This window comes from Gymnoscopelus braueri, assembly GCF_963280865.1.
Source record: "Gymnoscopelus braueri genome assembly, chromosome: 21".
Classification (NCBI taxonomy): Eukaryota; Metazoa; Chordata; class Actinopteri; order Myctophiformes; family Myctophidae; genus Gymnoscopelus; species Gymnoscopelus braueri.
In genome coordinates, this window is record NC_137623.1 from 24363113 (window position 1) to 24386620 (window position 23508).

The window sequence follows — 23508 nt, forward strand, 5'->3', positions numbered from 1 at the left end:
AACTGGCTTGGGCATGCATTCACAATTTGCATCGTTCCCGACATTACATTGTTCCCGAGTAGGCCAGTCTAAAGGCCAGTCCACACCAATGCAACACCTTGCAACTACTTGCAACAATGGCAGTTGCAAGGAGTTGCATCGGTGTGAACTGGCCTTAACTGTTTTGTTGCAAGGAGTTGTGACTAGTTGCATTGGAGCATTCTGGCCATAATAATGATCATACTAATAATAATCATAATAATCATAATCCTTGCAGATTACAGGATATAACAGTGAATAGAGGCTGGCTCGTGATTCTACAGGATATACAATACTATGCTGCATTGTGTGTGTTCTGGATACTTGGAATTGCAGCTTAGTAAGACCTACAATTTTCTTTCCTAGAGTCTCTTTTCTCAAACTGAGTTGAAAATATCTGCCAGAGCTCTGCAGAAGCAACACAACTACAGAATCCCTGTTTGTAACTACAGGGGGGGAAGTCAAAGATCAATAGAATAATGAAAGTATAAGTTGATGTATTTAATATACAATGTTGAATTAAATTGACCACTATTTGGGTATTTTCAGAAATAACCTTGAGGAGTCTGACTCACTCAGATGGTAAATAATCTTTTAAACTTTAATAACTATAATAAAAAATAAAAGTTCATCATTATAGTATTTATACAAATATTATATGTAAATAATCCAGTAGCTATATCTGCCTGTCCTTCAAACTACCAAAAGCCCAGACAATGCATAGTGAAAATATGCCTTCAGTCCAGTACAGAGAGTGTAAACAAAACCTTTGATAGTGAATGGCGTTTCCATTGGACCGGCATGTTGGGAATACAGATCTTAACATTGATAGCGTGTGTAAGTAAGACCTTCATTCCTTAGTGGTGAGGAAGACATTTTCATTACAAGTTTTCAACTGGTATTGCCTCAGAATTTGCTTATTTTTTTAATTGTGCCAACGTTGCCACCTTGTGGTGCATAGTGGTTAGTTGACCAACCACACGACCTTCGGATGTTCATCAACTGCAACTACAGATCTGGGACTAGGATGGGAAGATCTTGACTTGTGCGCTTGCGTATTTGAACGATATGCTGGGGCATAGCAGTGGCGGCCATGTTGTGGTTCCACCGATCCAAAACCCATTCATTTTCCCCATATAGATTTCCAAAAATATTTTATTAGTAATTATTTTAAGCCTATAGAACCAAGCAGGCTCCTGGTGAATCGTGACCATAAAATATTTGATTCTGTGAAGAAAGAAATATAGAATATTTAATTATATGATATAGGCCTACTATAATTAATAAACAGGCAACCATTTGTTTTGTGGATGGCTTGATTCTAGGCTTAAAATAATTGATATCAATTATTTTTGGAAATCTCTATGGGAAAAATGAATGGGCTCTTATGAGTGGAACCACACAATGGCCACCAGTATGAGAACATTAAATCATCCCTGTTTAAGTTTAAGTGGTTAATTTCAAAATACATCATTTCAAATAAAACATTCTTCGAATCTGCTCCGCAGTCACCAAGCAGCGGTGTCATTTACCCGTGGCGAAAGTGCTCGCGCGGATCACCAGCTCCACGTACCTAGCTCGCAGAGATTTCATCATTCTTTTGGCTCTCGTTCACCGCGGTGTGGTGACGGTCCATGCTTCTGCTCCGTAGCGCAACATCAGCACTAGCACTGCTGAGGAGAAGGACCACCACCACCACCAGCGCCACGCACATCTCCCGGACCTCCACCTTGTTGTTCTGCCCGCCGCAGAGAGCCTCGCCCCGGCCCCAGAACCACCCCGCCAGACCCTTCTCCCTGTCGGTCTGCTCGTGGAAGAGACAGAAACACAACAACAAGCGGCAGCACCTAGTCTCCTCAGAAGGACAAAACAACAACATCATGGATAGTAACATGGAAGCGGTTCTGGCCCCGTTCCGGGTGGCAGTTAAAGAACAGGTAAACCTAGTTGTTGTTTACCAGTCCAGCCCTTTTGTGTGAAATGTGAATGGTTTGTGTCACAGTACACTCAAAGTTACACAACCTGCTGTAGTAGCACTGCTGTGGTGGTGGTGGTGGTTCAATGAATGCTAGTGCTGCTAATAATGGGCAATTCTTTGAATGAAGACTGCAGTTTGGGTGGGTGTTAGCCGGCCGGCAACGTTAGCTGACATTTTGGTAGATAGATTAACTTTATTTCAGTCTGATTACTGCCTGATTTCACTCCATGAAGCCCAGATCAATAAAAAACATAAACATTGCCTCCAGTGTTTCCAGAAGCATGATGAATACCTTGTAATGTATCACTCTGTGTGATCCCTGTTAAGGCTATGATCAGTCTACACATAAATCTAAACATAACATTGGTTAATGGTAGTTTCTCTATCGCCACGTTTCACCACGCTGTGCTACTGACTGTGCGACACACATCATCTGTGTCTGTGGACTGGGTGGGGTTCAGAAGATGTGTGTGTGTGTGTGTGTGTGGGGTGTTGGTGCTGCTACACACTGTAAAATCAGTCAAATAACCGTGTTAAAGCTGCAATCCATGATATTTTATCGGTGTACTACAGTAATGGTCTAGAGAGCTCTAAATCATGAACATACTGTCTGATGGCAGGCTGGATACACTAAACCGAAAGTAGATGTAAAATCAAATGTTCCAAGCTGCAAGCAACTTCAATACACAGGATCTTAATGGTAACCAGCCCTGACGGCGTATCTGGGTTATCCTTTAACTTAAGCATTCTTTTGTATACATCTGTGCCACCGTGCCTTGTTTTTTACAAACTGTTAATAAAGTATTAAATCAATCATGCTTTAATGCGATCTGGCGTCTAAGTTGCAATACATTACCCAAACCTTGACAGACACCTTGACAGACAGTCCAATCATTGAAACTGAAAATCGTATTAAACAACGTTAAACTCACCAATATTGCAGCTGTAAGGAAAGATTGGGTTATTCTCTTTGTATCCAGAAATGCAAACTTGTAGCTTTTCAGCTACAATAGCCGTTTTGAATCCAAATAGGGCAATTGTGTGACACCTGGCCCGAAAAACAACAACATGTTGTCACCTTTTTCACCTTGGGGCTGTTTGCATGCCTGTGTATCTGTCAAGGTTTTGTTTCACAAAAATCCACGTAGACATGTTATGAGCTTATGACCTACTTTCTGTCCATAAATTCCATGCAGGTGTTCGAGTTTTTAAGGGCTCGTTTTCAATAACGCAACGTGCTGCTGTCTCCTTTTGTGTGCAATTTCAAAACATGTGGTATGCAGGAGTGTCAGTTGAGTGATTTTCAACAAGTGCTTCCAAACTCAAACACAGCAGCTAAAATGCTCCTATGGTTTTTCTGCTTGATAATTTCTTTCCACTTTATTTTGTTTTCAGGGAGATTTGGTGCGCAAATTGAAAGAGGAAGGCGCCCCTGATGTAGACGTCGCTAAAGCTGTTGCTGAATTAAAAGCAAGGAAGAGAACACTTGAGGCCAAGGTCAGTCAATATTTCTTGCTGAGTAAATCAGTTAACAACTTAAACCCTATATACTTCATGGACCAGGGTCCCTCAAGGGTCTGTACTTGGTCTTGGTCCCCTCCTTTTTAATCTCTACACTATGGGCCCTATCTTGCGTGCCGCCTTACACCTTACGCCTAAACGTTTGAGCCATTCTTTACTATTTTATAATAGTGATAAACAGAAAATAGCCGATCTACATCAACACGTTGTGACTGTGAGCTTGTAGATCGGCTATTTTAACTATTTGAAAATGTTTTTAAAAATAGTAAGAAATGCCAAAAAGGTTTAGGCATGAGGGGTAAAGTAAGATAGGGCCCTCAATCTCTTGGCTGAAAATAGCAGATCGACGCCTTGTGAGCTTATAGGTCCGCTATTTTCCAAGAACATTCGCTGACATTTGCCTAATGTTGACATGCCCTGAATCAGGACACTGGGGTTTATGTGGTCAAGTCATTGTGAGTGATGGATGCAAGTTGGCAAGTTGACTGACTGTGCCACAACTGTTAATATTTCCTATGTAGGAACTGGCCTTGCAGCCCAAAGATGACATTGTGGACAGAACCAAGATGGAAGATACTTTGAAGAGGCGATTCTTCTATGATCAGGCCTTTGCCATCTATGGAGGTAAGAAAACGAAGGAGCCGTGGCCACAAAGCATTTTTTGAGATGCCAGCGATTTTCCGCCATGCATTTCTATGGAAAAGACACGCTGGAGCGCTCATCTTCCTAGCGTGGAGCATCGCATTTCAGCGCTCTCGGCGTCCAGCAAGTGATCTGGGCACCTCAAGCAATTTTTTTTTCCATTTTTGGAGAGGGGAGCGCTGCTCATCAATGTCACGTTCCTGGGCAGAGAGTTAGGCTCCGAAAGACACAAAACATGTGAGCGATCACCGATTGAAATAACCTCTTCAATACGTAGCCCTCTTTAATATGTATATCAAATGTTATTCTATTTATTTACTTGCATAATGGGGACATTTTAGTGTTGTCATATACATTTACCTTGCAGATGTCACCTCTGTAATTTAATTCATGAATCCATTATCCAAACGTTCTCTTTGGACTGCTTCAGAACATCTGACAGTAGCCTATGCCTACACTTACAGTACTTGACAGGTCACACCATGGACCATTGATATGCATCCAGCCAGGGTCATTCCTATGTTGATTCACGTTGTTGACGCTGACACTCGGCAGCTTTTGTAAGCGTTGGTAAGAGGTGCAAATCGTTGTTTTTGATCAATGCGCAAGGGCTCGCGTGCAGCTCAAACAACTAGTCAAAGGCTAGTGGAGCGGTGCTCCACCGCTCCCCACCTCCAGTACACCCCTGGGTCTCGCTCGGTGCACGTGTAGCGCTCTGGACATCCAAAGTGCACCGTCACTCAAAAAAACGCTTCATGTGGACACAGCCCCTAAATCTATATTAAGATTGATGACACACGCACGCGTGCACACACACACACACACACTGCTTTAAGCCCTCTTACCATACCGTACTTTTCCTCAGGTGTGAGTGGTCTGTATGACTTTGGCCCTGTGGGCTGTGCCCTGAAGAACAACATCCTGCAGGTCTGGAGGCAGCACTTCATCCAGGAGGAGCAGATTCTGGAGATCGACTGCACCATGCTGACCCCAGAGACTGTCCTCAAGTAAGTGCCCCAGACTGGGTCCTTTTTTAAAAGCAGGGGTTCTCTGGTTTCTAACTGGACCCTGAATTTCAGTCTTGATTGGGAAATCAATATATATGCAGTATACTAAATAGCACAACATTATTTGGGCAAAATTGTTCTTAGGCCAAGGCAAATTTGATCTGTTAACAGCCAAATGTATCAAATGAGTAATTTGTGATTATTCATCACTATGAAAATGTCATTTGTTGCTATGAAGAAATGGAAAAAATTCAGGACGATTAATTTCAAATGAGTACGGTATTACCTGTGGCGTAATTGGTGTTGGAGCTTGTAGAAGCTATTTTAACTATTTTTGCACTACGTTGTCTGACAAAATATGAAATGACGATTACGTTTAGTCGATACTTTGATACATACATTCTAATGATAAAACTTGCTTCTCGATTATTCGATTAATCGAAAGTCATCAATAGAATAATCGCTAAGAAAATAATCGATAGTTGCAGCCCAAGTTAACATCGCAAGAGGTAATACAAGCGTATGCTTTTCTCGGCTTGCACGTGCGTTGCTACCTGCTCGTATGTCTCTGATTTAGAAATCAATTACTAGGCGCTGTCTGAAAAGACCTTGACGCAGCAAGCAGCTGCCAAAAAGCAGCTTCCTTTATGTTGATTCCTTATGCCAGAGTCAAACAGCAGTTCTGAGGTTTGTTTGATCACGTTCAGTGATTTTCCGTGACCTTAAGTTTTACAAAAGTAAGCATTTGACTGCTGAATGGCAGACTTCAAAATATGAGTGTTTCGTCAAGTCATTGGAAAGTATAAAATAGGAGCATCATTGACAGATTGATATGCGTTTTTTTTTAAAGAATGCTTAGTTTTCACTGTTGCTACACTTAAAATATAAAAGAACAAGTGTGAACCCTTAGTCATATTCTATATCATATTGCTATTGAGATATTTGGTATGAAATTGTGACCATATCGTGCAGCCCTACACCCCTTATAATCATTTTGTGACTGTATTTCCCAAGGACGTCAGGGCATGTGGAGAAGTTTGCTGACTACATGGTGAAAGATGTCAAGAATGGTGAATGTTTCAGGGCTGACCATCTCCTCAAAGGTAAGACATTCACCCAATATTGAATACATGCAGTATTCCATTGAGTTTACTCAGAGACCTGGGACTTTGGGGAGACCGCATCCCAGGTTTAGAAAGTAAATCCTTGTTTCACTCACTTGCATCCTTTCCTTGAGTCTTAATCTCTCCCACTGAGGATGCATGGAGGAAACGATGCAAGGAGAGAGAGAACAAAGAAATATTGTTTTAGTGAGGTGGCATACCAGTTCCTCTTGAGCGTCATGTTAAGTGACATGATGCCAATTTCTGATTATGGCACAGCTGAGCTCCACCCCCCCCCCCCCCCCCACACTTCATGACTGATAGGACGACAAAACGTGCTCGTGGATGGCAATGAAAGAGCAGTCTTTTGTTATGCCACAGTTTAATTTGCCTGACTACAGTTTCACATCAGCATCCACCGCAAGACACACATGCATGCATATGTAACATAACATTGCCACTGCCAGCTGTAGGGGTGGAGTCATTAATATCATGCAATTCCAGCCGGCGCATTGGGACACTGGGAGGCAAACTGCAGCCGAGAGTTTGGTGGAATACGTTGGAGTCAATGACGATACATGGCTCTGTTTAGATGACTCAATAAAATGATACAGTGTGCACATCGAAAAACAAATGATAAGAAAACAACCTGTGACATATCTTCTTTTATATTCCTGAACCGATTGACTGACAAAGGTCCCAAGTGTTTGTTCACTTTCACCGAACTTCCGGTTCCAGTTTTGCCTCCCATGCCTGCTTGGCCCATGGACTGACTGTACCTTCTTCTATCATAGCCTCGGCCTATAGTAGTGAGGAAACATCAGGCAAGAGACTTGGGTTCAAGCCATTGTTTTAAAAACTAAAATGCGTTTTCATGGTAGGACCTTCAGCAGGTTTAATATTCAGTATTTATGAAGAGTGGCTACTGTACAGTGTAGGTGGTGTTGTGTGAGGCTTATGCTAGTTGGCTAAGCTGGAATATCAGTGTTGTGCCTGAGGGAAAAGGGGAAATTGCAGGATCAGCAAGAATCACACTGGATTCCATAAGAATACAAAATATCTGGCATGACAGGGGCTGGAGCAATGCCAAAGCTCAAGGAAGGACGGAGCGTTCGGGAGGGAATTCCAGTTTGTCTTTTAAGTTACTTGTTGATTGAAAATGTGAAAGTACATTTTGTTAGCTTAATTATTGAGCATTCGATTTAAACCTGTCGCTTGTACTAGGTAAACTAGGTAGTTTATCCACTCTGCATTGAGAATGTATTATTGAAAAAAATGGCACAGGCTACAGCTGGTTAACTCGCTGTGTTCTTTAATGTTATCGATGAGTTTTATATATTCTCTCTATGCTTGGATGCTTTGGTTATTCAGTACACCACAATTGGGAAAACAAAACTGAGCATTTCACACTCTTAGCGTTTGTTGTTGCCGGCTTGCTGCTTATTCTCGTGCTATGCCTTGCTCAGGCTGAACAGACAGAGCTCTCCCTCTCAGTTGAGTGATTGGACCCTTAATGGCTTACTACCGCCAACAGTGTGGGAACCACCACAAAAGCTTGTCGGCTACAGATGCTCGACGGCCCTAAGTTGGATTGTTGCGATGCCTTTATGAAGATTAATTTGTCCATTTAGAAACAAGCCTACTATATACTGCCACTGCTTTACGTTGACTCACTGGCAGTGGCTAATGGAAATAGCGATCTTTTACAGTATGTACTACTGTGTTTAACTATTTTTTATTATTGTAGTCTAATGTTGATGTAAAACATGATATACAAATGAACATACTCTTTTTTTTTCTAGTTATACTGACATTGTTCTTGCCAAGTAGTTTTGTACATAGAGGTGAAGCATTTATCAAGATTATGTCCATTTAGCTAAATGGACAACACCACCAGACAGTCACTCGGTCACCCACAAGTGACGGGTTATCGTGGGATATTTGGGGCCAGCCCTAGATATAAGGCATGCAATGCAACACAATGTTGGGAGAAAGCGCAATCTATATGTTCTTTCTCTATGCATCCCACAGCCCACCTCCAGAAGCTGATGTCTGATAAGAAGTGTTCTGCAGAGAAGAAGGCTGAGATGGAGGAATGCATCACTCAGGTCAGTACAACTGAAGACAAGTGCTCTTGAAGGGATTATGCATGTGGGATGATGTAACAAGATACAACTTGAGTTTGTTTGATTTCCAGATGGACAACTTTACTCAGCAAGAGTTGACCGACTTCTTCGTGAAATACGCCGTCAAGTCGCCCACCACAGGAAATGACGTCTCCGCCCCCGTTTCCTTCAACCTGATGTTTAAGACATCTATTGGTCCAGGAGGCAATATGCAAGGGTACAAACCAATATAAACATTGAGTACCTTGATTTTGGCAGGCTTGTCTAATATGTGTTATTTGGTAATTAAGTGAATGAATTCAAATTTGCAGCTATCTGAGGCCCGAAACCGCTCAGGGAATCTTTCTCAATTTCAAACGCCTGTTGGAGTTTAACCAGGGAAAACTTCCGTTTGCTGCTGCTCAGATTGGTAACTCCTTCAGGAATGAAATCTCTCCCCGCTCAGGACTCATTCGTGTCAGGTGAGTGATCCTGTGGAGATGCACTCTCTCTCTGCTTCACATAGTCATGCTCATACAAGACCTAAACCCCCAAGCCCCATTCTCTTACAGAGAGTTCACCATGGCTGAGATCGAGCACTTTGTGGACCCGACTGAGAAGGTCCACCCTAAATTCTGCAATGTAAGAGACCTGGATATAATGCTGTACTCCTCCAAGGCCCAGACCAGTGGCCAGTCAGCCTGCATCATGAATTTGGGTGATGCTGTGGACAAGGTAATTACATAACTCTCTGTCCTTATTACTGAGCTTACCTTCGGTCCATAGCGGAAGAATCCATTTGAAGCAGTATGGATCACAATGCTGCCTTCGGGCAAACCACGCCTGAACCATAATTGAAATCTAATGCCAATGTTTGTTCACCCTCTGTCTGTTCTCAGGGGGTAATTAATAACTCCGTCCTGGGATACTTCATCGGTAGGATCTACCTCTACCTCACTAAAGTTGGTGTTTCCAAAGATAAGCTACGCTTCCGTCAGCACATGGACAATGAGATGGCCCACTATGCCGTTGACTGCTGGGATGCAGAGACCAAAACCTCTTACGTATGTCCACCGTGGTGCTTTTGCAATATTTTTTAATTGACCATATTCACACGCCGGCCAGTCGTCATATCCCACCTGGGTGGGGTTTTCCCTTGAGCCTGATGTCAGAGTAAAATGGCCGCCATGTCAGTATGGTCAATAAATGGATGCATCTAAATGTACCTTGTCTGTAAATACTAAGTCTTGCTCATCTTTGTTTGTGTCCCCTGCAGGGATGGATAGAGATTGTAGGATGTGCTGATCGTTCATGCTTTGATCTGCAATGCCACGCACGGGCTACAAAGGTCCCACTGGTTGCTGAGAAGCCTCTTAAAGAGCCCATATCCTTTTTAAACTCCTGCTTATGCCAACACAGCCGTGAAATAAAACGTTTAACTTTTTGTTATAAATGCTAAGCTGCCTCTTAATTCCTCTGTTCTTCTCCTTAACGTCATCACACAAAGTTGTAAATGTTGTACAGTTTGAAGCCAACAAAGGGGCCCTCGGCAAGGCCTACAAAAAGGATGCCAAGCTAGCGATGGAGTACCTTGCTGTGTGTGACGAGTGCTTCATTACCGAGCAGGAGCAGCTACTCAGTGAGAATGGGTGAGTGAGTCATGACAATCTTGGTTATATGGTGGCTGTGAGCATGTAATTGATAATGTCTGTGACTTCTTAAATTATGATATCATTAATCTCATGCGTTTCTTACAGAGAGTTTACCATCGAGACAGAAGGAAAGTCTTTCAAGCTCACAAAGGACATGGTCAGTGTAAAGCGCTTCCAGAAGACACTGCATGGTGAGACCACGGTTTCTTACGCAATGAAATACTGAGTGATAATTTAACTCTTGATGAGTGGACAAATGGATCACTCTCAGAGTTGAATGAATATTAAATATTTTACTGTGCAGGTACTTATGAATCAGCTGCATTAACCCATTAAGACCTGAGGCCGATTCTACAAATGCCTTCTAAATCAGTAGTTCTCAAAAATGTTCATGCAGAGGACCCCCAAATATATTTATTTGGCCGCAGACCACCATTTGAAAATGTTTAGTGCCAGGGACCCCCAGAAGGGATTTGTGTTTTTAAAAAAAATTAATTTTTTTTCAAACACTTTCAATATTTTTAAAACATTTTCAAAAATAGATGTACAAGCTCGCAGCGTGGCACAAACTAATGCGCTGTGAGCTTGTAGATCTGCTATTTTTGAGGAGCCTAAAACGCTAAAATCTAAAATGACGGATGCTTTCCGGGTTTTAATGGGTTAAGAAATAACGGAGGGTGACTGAGAGACTAAACTAACTAAATATGATTATTTTTTTTGCAGTGGAGGAAGTTGTTCCCAATGTAATTGAGCCCTCGTTCGGCATTGGCAGAATCATGTACAGCATTTTCGAGCACACATTCCAAATCAGAGAAGGTGACGAACAAAGAACCGTAAGTACGCAGTATTAACGCAAGTAGACGTACAACAGTGTTACTAGTTCTTGAATACTGTATTCTATTCTCTCCATACTGACAATGATTTGTTTTTTGTTTTCTTTCAGTATTTCAGCTTCCCTGCCACTGTGGCTCCATATAAATGCTCCGTCCTTCCTTTGAGTCAAAATCAGGAATTTGTGCCTTTCGTGAGGGATTTATGTAAGTGCCCACATAACGATCACAAAGTTACTGCATTTATTACAAGCGAAAAATATAAATTGTACTGGTACTGTACCAAGTTGTCATTATCACTCACTGGTTTGCTATCTCATCCCTACTCCCAGCCGAGGCGCTGACCAAAAACAGTGTGTCTCACAAGGTGGACGACTCCTCAGGATCCATCGGGAGGCGCTATGCCAGGACGGATGAGATCGGGGTGGCTTTTGGCATCACCATCGACTTCGACACAGTGAACAAGACGCCCCACACAGCTACTCTGAGAGATCGTGACACAATGACACAGATCAGAGCCGAGGTACAGAACATGGATTTTACACTCATTGGCACTCAACATTTACAGATACAAAGCTCATTAAACCTCTTCCCATCACAAAGCCTGATGCTAAATCTGGTCAATCTAAGTCTGGTTGCTGGCAACAAGACTCTGAGAAATATGGTCTTGGGAGATTTAGCTCTTGGCAAGCTCAACATGGTTTTGGCTGTAGTAAAAATTTGGCTAATGATTGTTGAATCAGTTATCAAACGGTAAAGCTTTTGAACACCTGTGTGTATGGCAGGTGGTTAGGAGAAGAGTCTGGGTTGATAAAGAAAGAACTCCTTCTCTTCTTCACTTGCAACCAACATATTTGTATTAATGGTTTTTGTGCAACTTTCATCAAGTTATCGCCTGATAACCTGATGAGGTTTTCTTCTGATTACCTGAAACTGCATTTTCAAATGTCCTTTGCATCAATTTTACATATTTTTATTAAAATAAATACATAATTTGATTTGAGTTTTATTTTTATTTTTTTGAGAAAAGACTAATCTTAAAAGTAAGTAAACCACTAATCTTAAAAGTAAGTAAACCACTTTGTCTCTTTTCTTAGGTCAGTGAGTTGCCTGAGATCATCCGAGATCTGGCCAACGGCACCTTGACTTGGCAAAACGTCTGTGAGAAGTACCCTATATTTGAAGGACAGGAGACCAGCAAGAAGGACACCTCTGAAGAATAAACTTGCTTCTCACGCATCTGCCTGTCAGGCCTATGAATACCTAAAGACGTTTTGCATATGCACCCACAAGAGGAGTCTTGCAACTAACTGTAATTCGACAAGCAACTGATTGACTTGACTGCACAGAGGATGTCCTCCTTATTGCGTTAGAACAACTTATTCACAGAAATTCAGTGTTGTGTCATGTGTAATCATCATACGTTAAAAGGGAGACCACCTGTCAATGTTATTGAGTCTTGCGTGGAAGGAGGCTTTCACCATTCCAGATTTCAGGCAAATTGAATTTGAATTCAATAAACACAACCAGCACTTAACTGGACATGGGCTTATAACCATAGTATTTGTGTCAAGTTTCTGAAGCATGAAACCACAATGAGTATCATTCCTTTCTGTTACTTGGATAACGTTTCCATCAATTTGCACATGCCACTAGGACTAGGTGGTCTTACATAGTTCTCATCCATGTATTCTCATAGGAGAAAACCTGGGACATGGGTCTTTAATTATCATGTCGAAAGTGAGTGAGTTAACACTCTCCTGGTGTTGGTGTACTCATTGATCTGTCAAGTTGCAAGTGCAATGACACTATATATGGCTTAGTGATTCTGTAATCTAGGTTATGCATATTATCTGTCTACAAAGCACCACCCCATAATCAAGTAATTTATTATTTTACTACACCAGTGGGGAGCCTGACACAATTCCCAGAGAATTTCAAAGTTGAAAGTTTAATGATGTTTCCAGTCAGAAGTACTATACACACAGGCCTCACGAGAATGGTTAATTCCTCCAATCTAAGACTTAACCGGGTCAAATGTAGGAAATTTCAAATGTTTAGTCGCTGGATAAAGGTTGTCGAATGAGCCTTGCCCTCCACTGAGAGAAATAATTCCCACAGTTGTTTCTCTGACTCCAACTTCATGCAGGTCAGCTAATTTAGGTTGGATAATAGACTCACAAAGAACATCAATAACTTCCACTCCGAGTGTGATTGTTGTTGCCCTGCTAGAGAGGTTCGGGTGATGTGTGAACATTAAGATTCAGGGCCATGCCTCCCAGTCCAGGTCCTGCAACAAGAGCCTCAGACAATCGACTATATCACACACATTCAAAGGAACATAGTAAGTCCAAGCATTTCTAATAATCAGTAATAGACATCTCATATTAAAATTGGCTTGTGGGTGGGTGGTGTGCGTCACAAAACACCACATACTGTAACATTGGAGTTGATTGGCCAAACAAATGTTATAAAAAGTGTCACAAAACCAACAAAAAAAATAAAAGACAAGACTGAAAGTGAAAGGTTTTTAATGTCTGGCACTCAGCCAAAACACACCAGAACAAACGGCCTGTCCTATTGATAATATAGAAATGGATACGTTTGGTTTCAAAGTCCATACACTGATGCCACCCCTTGATCCATCACAATGAAACCAAAAGACAGCTAGTAAGACACATGTCTGAAATGTAAATCTAATTAGACAGTAAAATCATAGATATCGTCCTATGCATTATAATATACATTATATAGCCATAAGTGTTTATGACAGTTGCTATAAGCCTTCATAATATCTCATCAACAGTCATAAGGCATTATACATTTGACTATACTTTATAAGGCCAGGTATCACAATTTCTCATAATCACTACCCATTTTAAATGAAAGGTTATAGGTATTGTGGTGCTTTCTGTAACCATAATGGAGTGTGGTTGTGGCATGTTATGGCAACATGCCTGGTTGCCTTTAAAATAATTGTGCTGTAGTTGACTAGGTTATCACAGAAAATGTAAGAAATGAATCCTAGTCAAGTATTCCTACATGTCTAACCAGGGGTTCTCAAACTTTTTTATACCACGACCCCATATTTTATGGGTTTTTGTTTGAAAATAGCAGATCTACAAGCTCACAACACGTTGAGCTTGTAGATCGGCAATTTTCAAACATTTTAGTTATTTTGGTAGGCATTTCGATGGCAATTGTTTTTACGTTTACTCAAGTAGCCTACATTTTGAATAATGGACTTGTACTTAAAGAGAATATCTCTGCATTGTATTATTATTGATACTTTTACTTAAATAAAACATTTGAGTACTTTTTCCACCACTGGCTACGCCTGTGTCTGTGAGCTTGTAGGTCTGCTATTTTCGACGCGCGACACCCTTGTGGGATGAAGTATGAACCGGGCCATAGACGTATATAGGAATAGGCGTGCACAACAGCGCCCCCTATGGCAGAGTGACAGTACAGCCCCATGAGGAAGCGCCTGTTTTTCCTATGTTTCTTCATGGATGATGCAACAAAAGGAGAGGTTTACAGAGACTAGTAGTGAGATTTACTGCTGGCAACGAGCCACTCCCTCTCTCTGCTTCTACATAAGAATCTCCAGGTTCAAACACTCTCAGTTCAGTAGTAGTACGGTAGTTGCCCTTTTAGTCAAGATGGAAGAGGTTCTGGCTCCTCTGAGAGAGGCAGTGAGGAAACAGGTGAGTTGACTTTTGATTTGATTGATTGATTGATTGATTGATTGATTGATTGATTGAATACTTTATTTAGAAAGACATGGTAACAGTACATGGAAGTACAAATCACAATACAAGGTCCTCTAAAAACTGGATCGCTCACTTGGCTTATTTAAAATGAGATCCCCGTGCACTCAAATCATGATGACAACTAACTAAATTACAGATTAAATTCAGGCCTACTGATTTGGGGGAAATAATGTTACTAGCTTTGCGACGCGTTGTGAGCTTGTAGATTTTTATACATTTGAAAACTTGTGAAATGGGCCATTCTACATAATGAGTACTTTTACTTTTGGTACTTTAAGTACATTTTGATGCCAATACTTTTTGCACTTTCACTCAAGTAAATTTTGAATACCGGACTTATACTTGTAACAGACAACTTCTACAATAGGGTATTGATACTTTTACTCAAGTAAAAAAAGTGAGTACTTCTTCCATCACTGCATGCAAATATTGAAAACTGTTTTTTTCTCCAAGGGTGATTTGGTGCGTGAAATGAGAGAGCAGGGTGCCTCTGAAGCAGACATCAGTAAAGCAGTTGCAGAGTTGAAAGCACGGAAGAGAATCCTTGAAGCCAAGGTGAGGTCCAAGTTCACAAACCTCATTACCTCCTTTTCACAGTAAATATTTCAGAAATGAGAAGGTTGATGTCAACTGTATATAGGGCCTAGGCCAGGGGTCTTCAACATTTTTCAGGCCAAGGACCCCCTAGCTGAGAGAGAGATGAAGCCGGGACCCCCCCCCACCCCACTACATATTGTATAATAATTGTGTTGCAGATTAAACCTTTTCATAGATTCCATATAGTTTCATTGTTTGAGAGCACTATTATCCTCAGTGTATTTTGTATTAATATTAATTGCCTATGTATTTTTGAGACATTTAACCACTTAAACCGTCAATACTTAGTAAACTTGACCTTTCACTCTGTATTTAGTCTGCTCGTTTTTCCCTCTACACCACACCTCTTTGCCGGAAATAGCTGATCTCCAAGCTCACACCGCTGCGCGCTGTGAGGTGTTGTGAGCTTGTAGATCGTCTATTTTTGGTAAAGTTCTCCTCAGAATAGGGAATGGTTAATGTAAACAAATATATCCTAATCACACAAATATTTGGCGAACCTCCTGTAGTAACTCTGAGGACCCCCTAGTGGTCCCGGACCCCCTGTTGAAGACCCCTGGCCTAGGCTATGCAGATCGGCCTAGATTGCCCAATTCTTCAATGATGCCGTAAAAGCTATTAATAATTCATCCATTCCTAAATCTCCAGGAGCTGGCTTTGCAGCCCAAAGATGACATGGTGGACAGATCAAAGATGGAAGATACCTTGAAGAGGAGATTCTTCTATGACCAGGCATTTGCCATCTATGGCGGTAAAAGATCACACAATAACTCCAAACTAATAATAAAGGGGCATAGATTACAATCTGTGGGACATCTGAATATGACACCTACAGTTACATCTTAACCCATTAATAGCCTGACTGAGGCCAATTCTCCTGTTTTCTGAAAAACTTAATGTTGCTTTATCAGTGGTGCTCAAACTTTTTTTTATGTCAAGGACCCCCAAAATGATATGTATTTGGCCGCGGACCCCCATCTCAAAATATTTTGTTCCAGGGACCCCCAAAAAATAGCAGATATACAAGTTCGTAGCGCGCTGAGTGCTATGAGCTTGTATATCTGCTATTTTTGAATAACCAGAGTGTAAAATAATGTTTTTTAGCTCAACTCTAAAAATGACACAGATGCGTTCCCGGTCTTAACTCATTGGCCGCCATTATCGCATTAACGCGATCTAATAAATAGCGCGCTTGGCCGCCAGGATCGCGTTAATGCGATCTATGGTCTTTATTGATCTTTATGCTCTGATCACGCTATTCTGTTATGAATCAGGCTAAGTTTCGGGTTCCACTTACTTCAACCACCACTGCATCCGGTTCCATGACTTGGGTTCCGTTTTCGGTTTTACATTTTTCCCCCCAGTCATTTTCGACCATAATAGGGAAACAAATGGTTTTTCACACGCTATGAAAAACGATCGGAGACCTCCCCTCCTATAATCTATGGTCTGGGTGACGAACAGTCATCCCCGTTGTGTATCACAAAGTAATTTTCGCCGATAACAGAATCTGAGACATTTCACTTCCGGTTCATGTGTTTCACTGTGTGAGTGGGTCTGGGAGGGGGCGAGTGTGATCGAGAGGCGATCAAGCTTGGTATGTGCTGCACTCTAGTGGTGGAACGATCAAAACGATTCAAGTGTCAAGCCAGACTTTCTAGATGTGAATTAAATAACAAAATAACGAAACAAAAAAACACGAAAATCGCTGGCAAGGGCTGCTATGAACGAGGTTTTAACTCTGGCAGTCAATGTTAATGGGTTTAAAACACATTTAAAGTATACTTGCCAATGTAACCCAATACAACCTGCGTGTCGCTCAGGTGTGAGTGGTCTGTATGACTTTGGCCCTGTGGGCTGTGCCCTGAAGAACAACATCCTGCAGGTCTGGAGGCAGCACTTCATCCAGGAGGAGCAGATTCTGGAGATCGACTGCACCATGCTGACCCCAGAGCCTGTCCTCAAGTAAGTACCATCAGCAGTGTCTTTTTCCCCCACTTCCCCCATGTACTTTAATCCCATGTCGCTACTGGTCGCCAGCAGTGTTAATTTTGTCGACTAAAACTATGACTATGAAAGTGTTCGTCGACTACCTTTTTTCACTGACAAAAACGAAATAAAAACTAAGCTATGATGACTAAAACTATGACTAAATATATTGACAATTTCGTCAACAAATAAAAACTTGCCTAATATGTTAGGACTAGTGGAGAAGAGATCCAGTAGAAGTCATTTTATGTTTGGTTGCGCTTGGGTTTTGCGCTCTGAACATAGCAGATCTACAAGCTCACAATGTGTCGCGCTGCGACACGTTGTGAGATCGGCTATTTATCAGCATGCAACCAAGTGTAAAATCACCCATTACGGCCTGCCAAAATACATTGTTGTCGACAAAATCAACTGTAGATTTAGTCGACTAAAATCGTATATTTAGTCAACTAAAACTTTTCAGATGACTGACTAAAACTAGATGATTTTTTTTCAAAAGACTGACTAAACTAAATCAAAATTTGCTGTCAAAATAAAAACTGTTCGCCAGACGCTTCTTTTCATCTGACAGTGAGGAGTTTCACTGGGAGGATGTAACTAATGTGGAGGGACACACTATTCTTCCCAGTTCTGCCCCCCACCCCCACTGAACTAGCCTGGATGTCAGACTGAAGTCCACTCAGTGAGTGGGCGGAGACTGAGACTATGGTCTGGAGCCAGGCTACCACTGAACAGGCGCCCAGACCAACCTGTATGAGTCACATGCAGCGACAGGCATTGCTCTCCCCTTCCCCAAAAACGGCCAATTATGTTTGTGTTGAAAAATGAAGTATAACTAGTTTATCCTTTCCAGGACATCAGGGCATGTGGACAAATTTGCTGACTACATGGTGAAAGATGCCAAGACTGGAGAATGCTTTCGTGCTGATCACCTCCTTAAAGGTGAATTATGTTCTCTATGAAGCCATAATGTTATTCTAGTCTAGTCCAGCCCAGGACCTTTTATTATCCTACTGCCTAAGACTAAGACCTAGACCTAGATTTATGTGTCAACCCAGATGTGGAAGAGAATGAACAAGTTCTTCAAGAAAGCCCAACTTGAAGGCCAAAATACTCACAAAAAGCAGCTGGGAGTGTCCATTTCATAATCGTCCAACACAATAGAATCACATCAGATACTGTATCATCAGCTGGGTATTTTAACATAATGACAAATTCTGCCGAAATGGCTTTGATTTGAATGTTTACTACAGAGAAAGTTTTTAACAGGATGCTAAAGGGGATTTCCAGTGGGCATGATTTATCCTGTCAGCAAGTTATTTAGCCTCTGGTGTTAGGTCAGAGGGGAAGTTAAGTTGAGTGGAGGGTTTTTCAAGTCTGCCGTTCTACTGAGGATCAGCTGACGTTACCAGCTCAGACCGTTCAGGCCCAAACCAAACTGCTGCAGAGAAAATGTTCAGTAATGATAAAGCCTTGAGTCAATGCTTGTTGTGCTTAAATAGTTTGACTGTTTTTAAGCTAAACGCCTGCCTGAGTCAGTTGTCAAATCTAAATAAAGTTGATAAATGTGTCTTCCCACAGCTCACTTGAAAAAACTGATATCAGACGCGAAATGTTCAGTGGAGAAGGCAGAAGAGATGGAGGATGTCATCACTCAGGTCTGTCTCACTCACTCACTCACTCACTCACTCACTCACTCACACACACACAATTACGCACGCATGCATGCACACACTTTGTATTTACTCACATTTATAACGTGGAAGCTGCAAAAGAATGTAGTCCAAAGCCTTTACACAAAGTGAAACTTATAACCTATGCTGCAGCTAACACAGATCTTGTGACTATTTGAAGGAGTAGAGCCATATAATATCTGTCTCACTCCAAGCATCCGGTATTAAAGGATCTACACCATGAATTTAGAAAAAATATTTGATATTTAATATCATATGGTGTATGTCCCTCAAACCTTTTTCAAAAGGTTTGAGCCTAAATCATCACTCAGATATACTCATCCCAAGTCAATTGTCTCTGGCTTATACAGCACTTTCAGCTGCAATACCAAAACGTCCTCTTGGGCAGGGGGGGGGCTACTGAGCAATTCTGTCTGGCCAGCATCAATGCAATGGCAATACAAGTGATGTCACTTGCATTGCCTGTTCTGAAATGGCCTGTTCAGACACACCCATTCTGAAAATCTCTGAAATGAGAATGAATGACTGAATGTTAAATGGGGTACAAGAGACACTGGGGAGCCCAAAAAATACTAAAAACCAAAAAAATAAAAATAAATTCATGGTGTAGACCCTTTAAACCTTTAAACTCTCAGCTCTGAGATGAAAGATCTTTTCTGCACTTCACTGACATCTGCCGACATATCAACGACTTTGGGTTCTCTGTTTCAGATGGACAATTATTCTCAGCAACAGTTGGCAGATCTCTTTGTGAAATATAGTGTGCAATCTCCCTCAACTGGAAATGACCTTACACCACCTACCTCCTTCAACCTGATGTTCAAAACATCCATTGGCCCAACGGGGAACATGACAGGGTATTGATCATTATAACACAACTACAACAAAGCATGCTACAAATAGACCAACCTGTAGGATGGGACCATAGCCTGTATCATATTGATATACATTGTATTAAACACTCGTTATTTTACAGATATCTGAGGCCTGAAACTGCCCAGGGAATGTTCCTTAACTTCAAGCGTCTGTTAGAGTTCAACCAGGGCAAGCTTCCCTTTGGTGCTGCTCAGATTGGCAACTCCTTCAGAAATGAGATCTCTCCCCGTTCTGGACTCATCCGTGTTAGGTAGTCACAAAACAAATGTCTACTCTTTATAACGGCAAACCTAGAGCAGTAAACAATATCATGAGTTTAATAGCTTTCTAAATGTGCAGCATAAAACATTTGTCATTCCTCCGTCCAGAGAGTTCACCATGGCTGAGATCGAGCATTTTGTGGATCCATCTGAGAAGGTCCATCCTAAGTTCTCCAATGTGGCTAACCTTGAGATCTTGCTGTACTCCTCCAAGGCCCAGACCAGTGGCCAGTCAGCCCACATCATGAGACTGGGCGACGCTGTGGAGCAGGTAGGGAAGAAATATCCTCGTCACTGACTAGTTACGTGGCTGTATTGTGATTATGACCTGTTAAGCGCATGCAGAATTCACAATGTTTGTCTCTGATCGTGTCAACTCCAGGGAGTGATCAACAACTCTGTGCTGGGTTACTTCATCGGTAGAATCTACCTCTATTTGATCAAAGTGGGCTTGTCCAAAGATAAAGTGCGCTTCCGCCAGCACATGGAGAATGAGATGGCCCATTATGCTTGTGACTGCTGGGATGCAGAGGCCAAAACATCTTACGTAGGTTCATCCTTGCTATCTTCTTACACTCAATGTGTATTTGTAAACAAACATCAATACCTATATTAAGTAATAGTTAATACTTTTGGTTCCCTATCAGGGCTGGATTGAGATTGTAGGATGTGCCGACCGCTCTTGCTACGATCTCTCATGTCACTCAAGAGCCACCAAGGTCCCTCTAGTGGCCGAGAAGCATCTGAAAGAACCCATATCCTTCTATGCAGAGAACCTGCCAAACTGTGATGTTTCAGATATTTTGTCCACTGTCACAAATTGATTATCCCGAGCCAATTGTTACCCTACCTGCAGCCATTTGTGGTATTGTAATCAGTCCTGTCTGTTTGTGTGCTTGTTAGATAATGTAAGAACTTCCCCTGAAGGGGTTTTCAGGGGATTTTGTTTAATTAACACAGTAGTAGGAATACTAGTACAGCTACTTAATTCCCCCCGTTCAGTTCCACATTCTTCCTTAGTCACCCTGTGTCCTACAAAGTCATGTAAGTACTAAGCTGCATTTACATTCTCCTTAACATCATCACACAAGGTTGTAAATGTGGTACAGTTTGAACCCAACAAAGGAGCCATAGGTATGGTTCACAAGAAGGATGCCAAGTCAATTCTGGAGTTCCTGGCGATTTGTGACGAATGCTACATTACTGACCAGGAGAAGCTACTCACTGAGAAAGGGTGATTATTGACCGCAGTGGTTATTGTCCGTTTCAGGCTGTAAACAAAAAAGAACTGCGGCATGAGCATCCAGTATGCTGTTAGTTAGCAAGCATATAACAAATAATCCATATATTTTATTCCCCCCCCCCTTTATTACAACTATAAGTGAAGTAACTTCCACTTTTAAGAAGTAAAGTTATTTTGGGCAGCTATAAAAGGGTAATGTAAATGTATTCTTATTATACAGGGAGTTCAACTTTGAGACAGAAGGCAAAACCTTCAGTCTCACCAAAGACATGGTCAGTGTAAAGAGGTTCCAGAAGACCTTGCATGGTAAGAAAGTACTCCAAACGCAGACTAAGACCTGTACCATTTTGTTCTTGTGGGAAAACCTAGCTCTCCATTTTCCCACAGTGGAGGAGATTGTTCCCAATGTAATCGAGCCGTCCTTTGGCATCGGAAGAATCATGCACTGCATCTTTGAGCACTCATACGGTGTCCGGGCTGGTGCTGAACAAAGGACGGTAGGATTTCTTTGAAGCTGAAATAAAATATACAGTAAACTACAACCATATCCTCATCCATCAATATTTTGTCAAGCTAGAACGTAATTATTGTATCTTACAGTATGTTATGAAATTACACTATAAGCACTTATTAATTACATAATAAAATAAAAGGTCAGCGTTTGTATTTTACAGTTGTGATCCTTTATATTGTATTTTATGCTCTCAGTGAACAGTATTAATGTAACAAATAATCAGAATTTTAACTCGTTTCCATTAAAGCTGACATTATTTGCTCTCCAGTTTTTCAGCTTCCCAGCTACGGTGGCACCATATAAATGCTCTGTCCTTCCTTTGAGCCAAAACCAGGAGTTTAAGCCTTTCGTCTGGGAATTATGTGAGTAGTGACGGTATCTCATCTTACTCATTTATTGTACTCTTTCAGATTTGACAATATTTTCTAAAATATTTGTATAATTAATTGTCTTCTTGATTAATAGTTTTTTATTTCAATAAATACATAAAAATACATTTAGATGAATGATCTTATAAATATTTATATGTTCTGTTGTCGGTGTGAAGCAAAGCCTGTTTGACTTTTTTCTCTCTCTGTTGAATGTATTCCCAGCCGAGGCGCTGACCAGAAACGGTGTGTCTTACAAAGTGGACGACTCCTCAGGATCCATCGGGAGGCGCTATGCCAGGACCGATGAGATCGGGGTGGCTTTTGGCATCACCATAGACTTCGACACAGTGAACAAGACGCCCCACACAGCTACTCTGAGAGACCGTGACTCAATGACACAGATCAGAGCCGAGGTACTCTACACAACACTCAACATTTTACATTAGCTTTAACAGCACAAAATATATGATTCCTACTGGGTCTTATATACTGTACTGCCATCTAATACATATTTTTATTATACTAAAGAGGGTGTCTCTTAAGTAGTTTTTGGTAGGATCTCTATGCTTGAGTTGTCTTTACTTTTACTGAGGTATGGCTTTCAAGTACTTAATATAAACTGATTTAACTTGGTGAGCACCTCATCACCACCTGGACTAGAGTCATCACCCTGTGAACTCTCAGAAGCACTCGGCTCACCTGAACTGTAAATATGTTTACTCTGTCCACAGGTCAACGAGTTGCCAGGGATTGTTGGAGATCTGGCAGGTGGGATCTTGACTTGGGCGGAGGTGGAGAAAAAGTACCCCATCTTTGGGGGACAAGAGACCGTCAAGAAAGAATAGAACATTGACTTGTGAACCTCTCAGACCTCTACCTCCAAGAACAACATTCCACACTCAAGTTTTGATGTTTATATATTGTCATTTTGATATACAGTCTCCTTAAAATAAATCTGTTAAGAGTATTTTGTTTGTGTTATTTACATGGAACGGTTTCATGAAAGCTGAATTATCTTGCCAGATTAGCAATCCTACCTTGGTTACCATGGAAATTTAGCTGTGAAGTTAGTTGGTAGGGACCAGGCTAACAGCCAAGTTTACTTAATCCAGACAGTGCCTTGTTCTTCAAGTTTTTCCACAGTTAATTCAACACATGTGTTTGTATATGGACTCATTTTAATGACCCTGCATTCAAATAAAATGAAATAAATACAATAAGATATAATCAATTTAATTATTACTGAAATAGAGTGTGACCATGAATCATAATTGTTTCACAATGACTCATGTGATATGTCATTGTCACTCTGTTAACACTATAGTTCATATTGTT

At 41.3% G+C, this 23508-nt stretch overlaps 2 protein-coding genes across 2 annotated transcripts; both read left to right on the forward strand.

Moving 5' to 3' along the window:
- Nucleotides 1–1610: 1610 nt before the first annotated feature.
- On the forward strand, nt 1611–12411 carry LOC308077387 (glycine--tRNA ligase-like). The gene is made up of 17 exons (XM_080418062.1): nt 1611–1955; nt 3392–3493; nt 4039–4141; nt 5025–5166; nt 6181–6269; nt 8301–8377; nt 8467–8612; nt 8707–8856; nt 8947–9109; nt 9274–9438; nt 9651–9757; nt 9877–10023; nt 10132–10217; nt 10750–10859; nt 10970–11063; nt 11189–11379; nt 11954–12411. The coding sequence occupies exons 1-17, from the start codon at nt 1653–1655 to the stop codon at nt 12077–12079; spliced, it is 2301 nt and encodes a 766-aa protein (XP_080274188.1). The 5' UTR covers nt 1611–1652; the 3' UTR covers nt 12080–12411.
- Nucleotides 12412–14471: 2060 nt separating this feature from the next.
- On the forward strand, nt 14472–23308 carry LOC308076791 (glycine--tRNA ligase-like). The gene is made up of 17 exons (XM_080417272.1): nt 14472–14563; nt 15083–15184; nt 15875–15977; nt 17050–17191; nt 18069–18157; nt 18797–18873; nt 19621–19766; nt 19886–20035; nt 20154–20316; nt 20428–20592; nt 20693–20799; nt 21133–21279; nt 21509–21594; nt 21676–21785; nt 22071–22164; nt 22396–22586; nt 22905–23308. Exons 1-17 carry the CDS (start codon nt 14519–14521, stop codon nt 23016–23018), a joined length of 2031 nt encoding a protein of 676 aa, XP_080273398.1. The 5' UTR covers nt 14472–14518; the 3' UTR covers nt 23019–23308.
- The last annotated feature ends 200 nt before the right edge of the window (nt 23309–23508 follow it).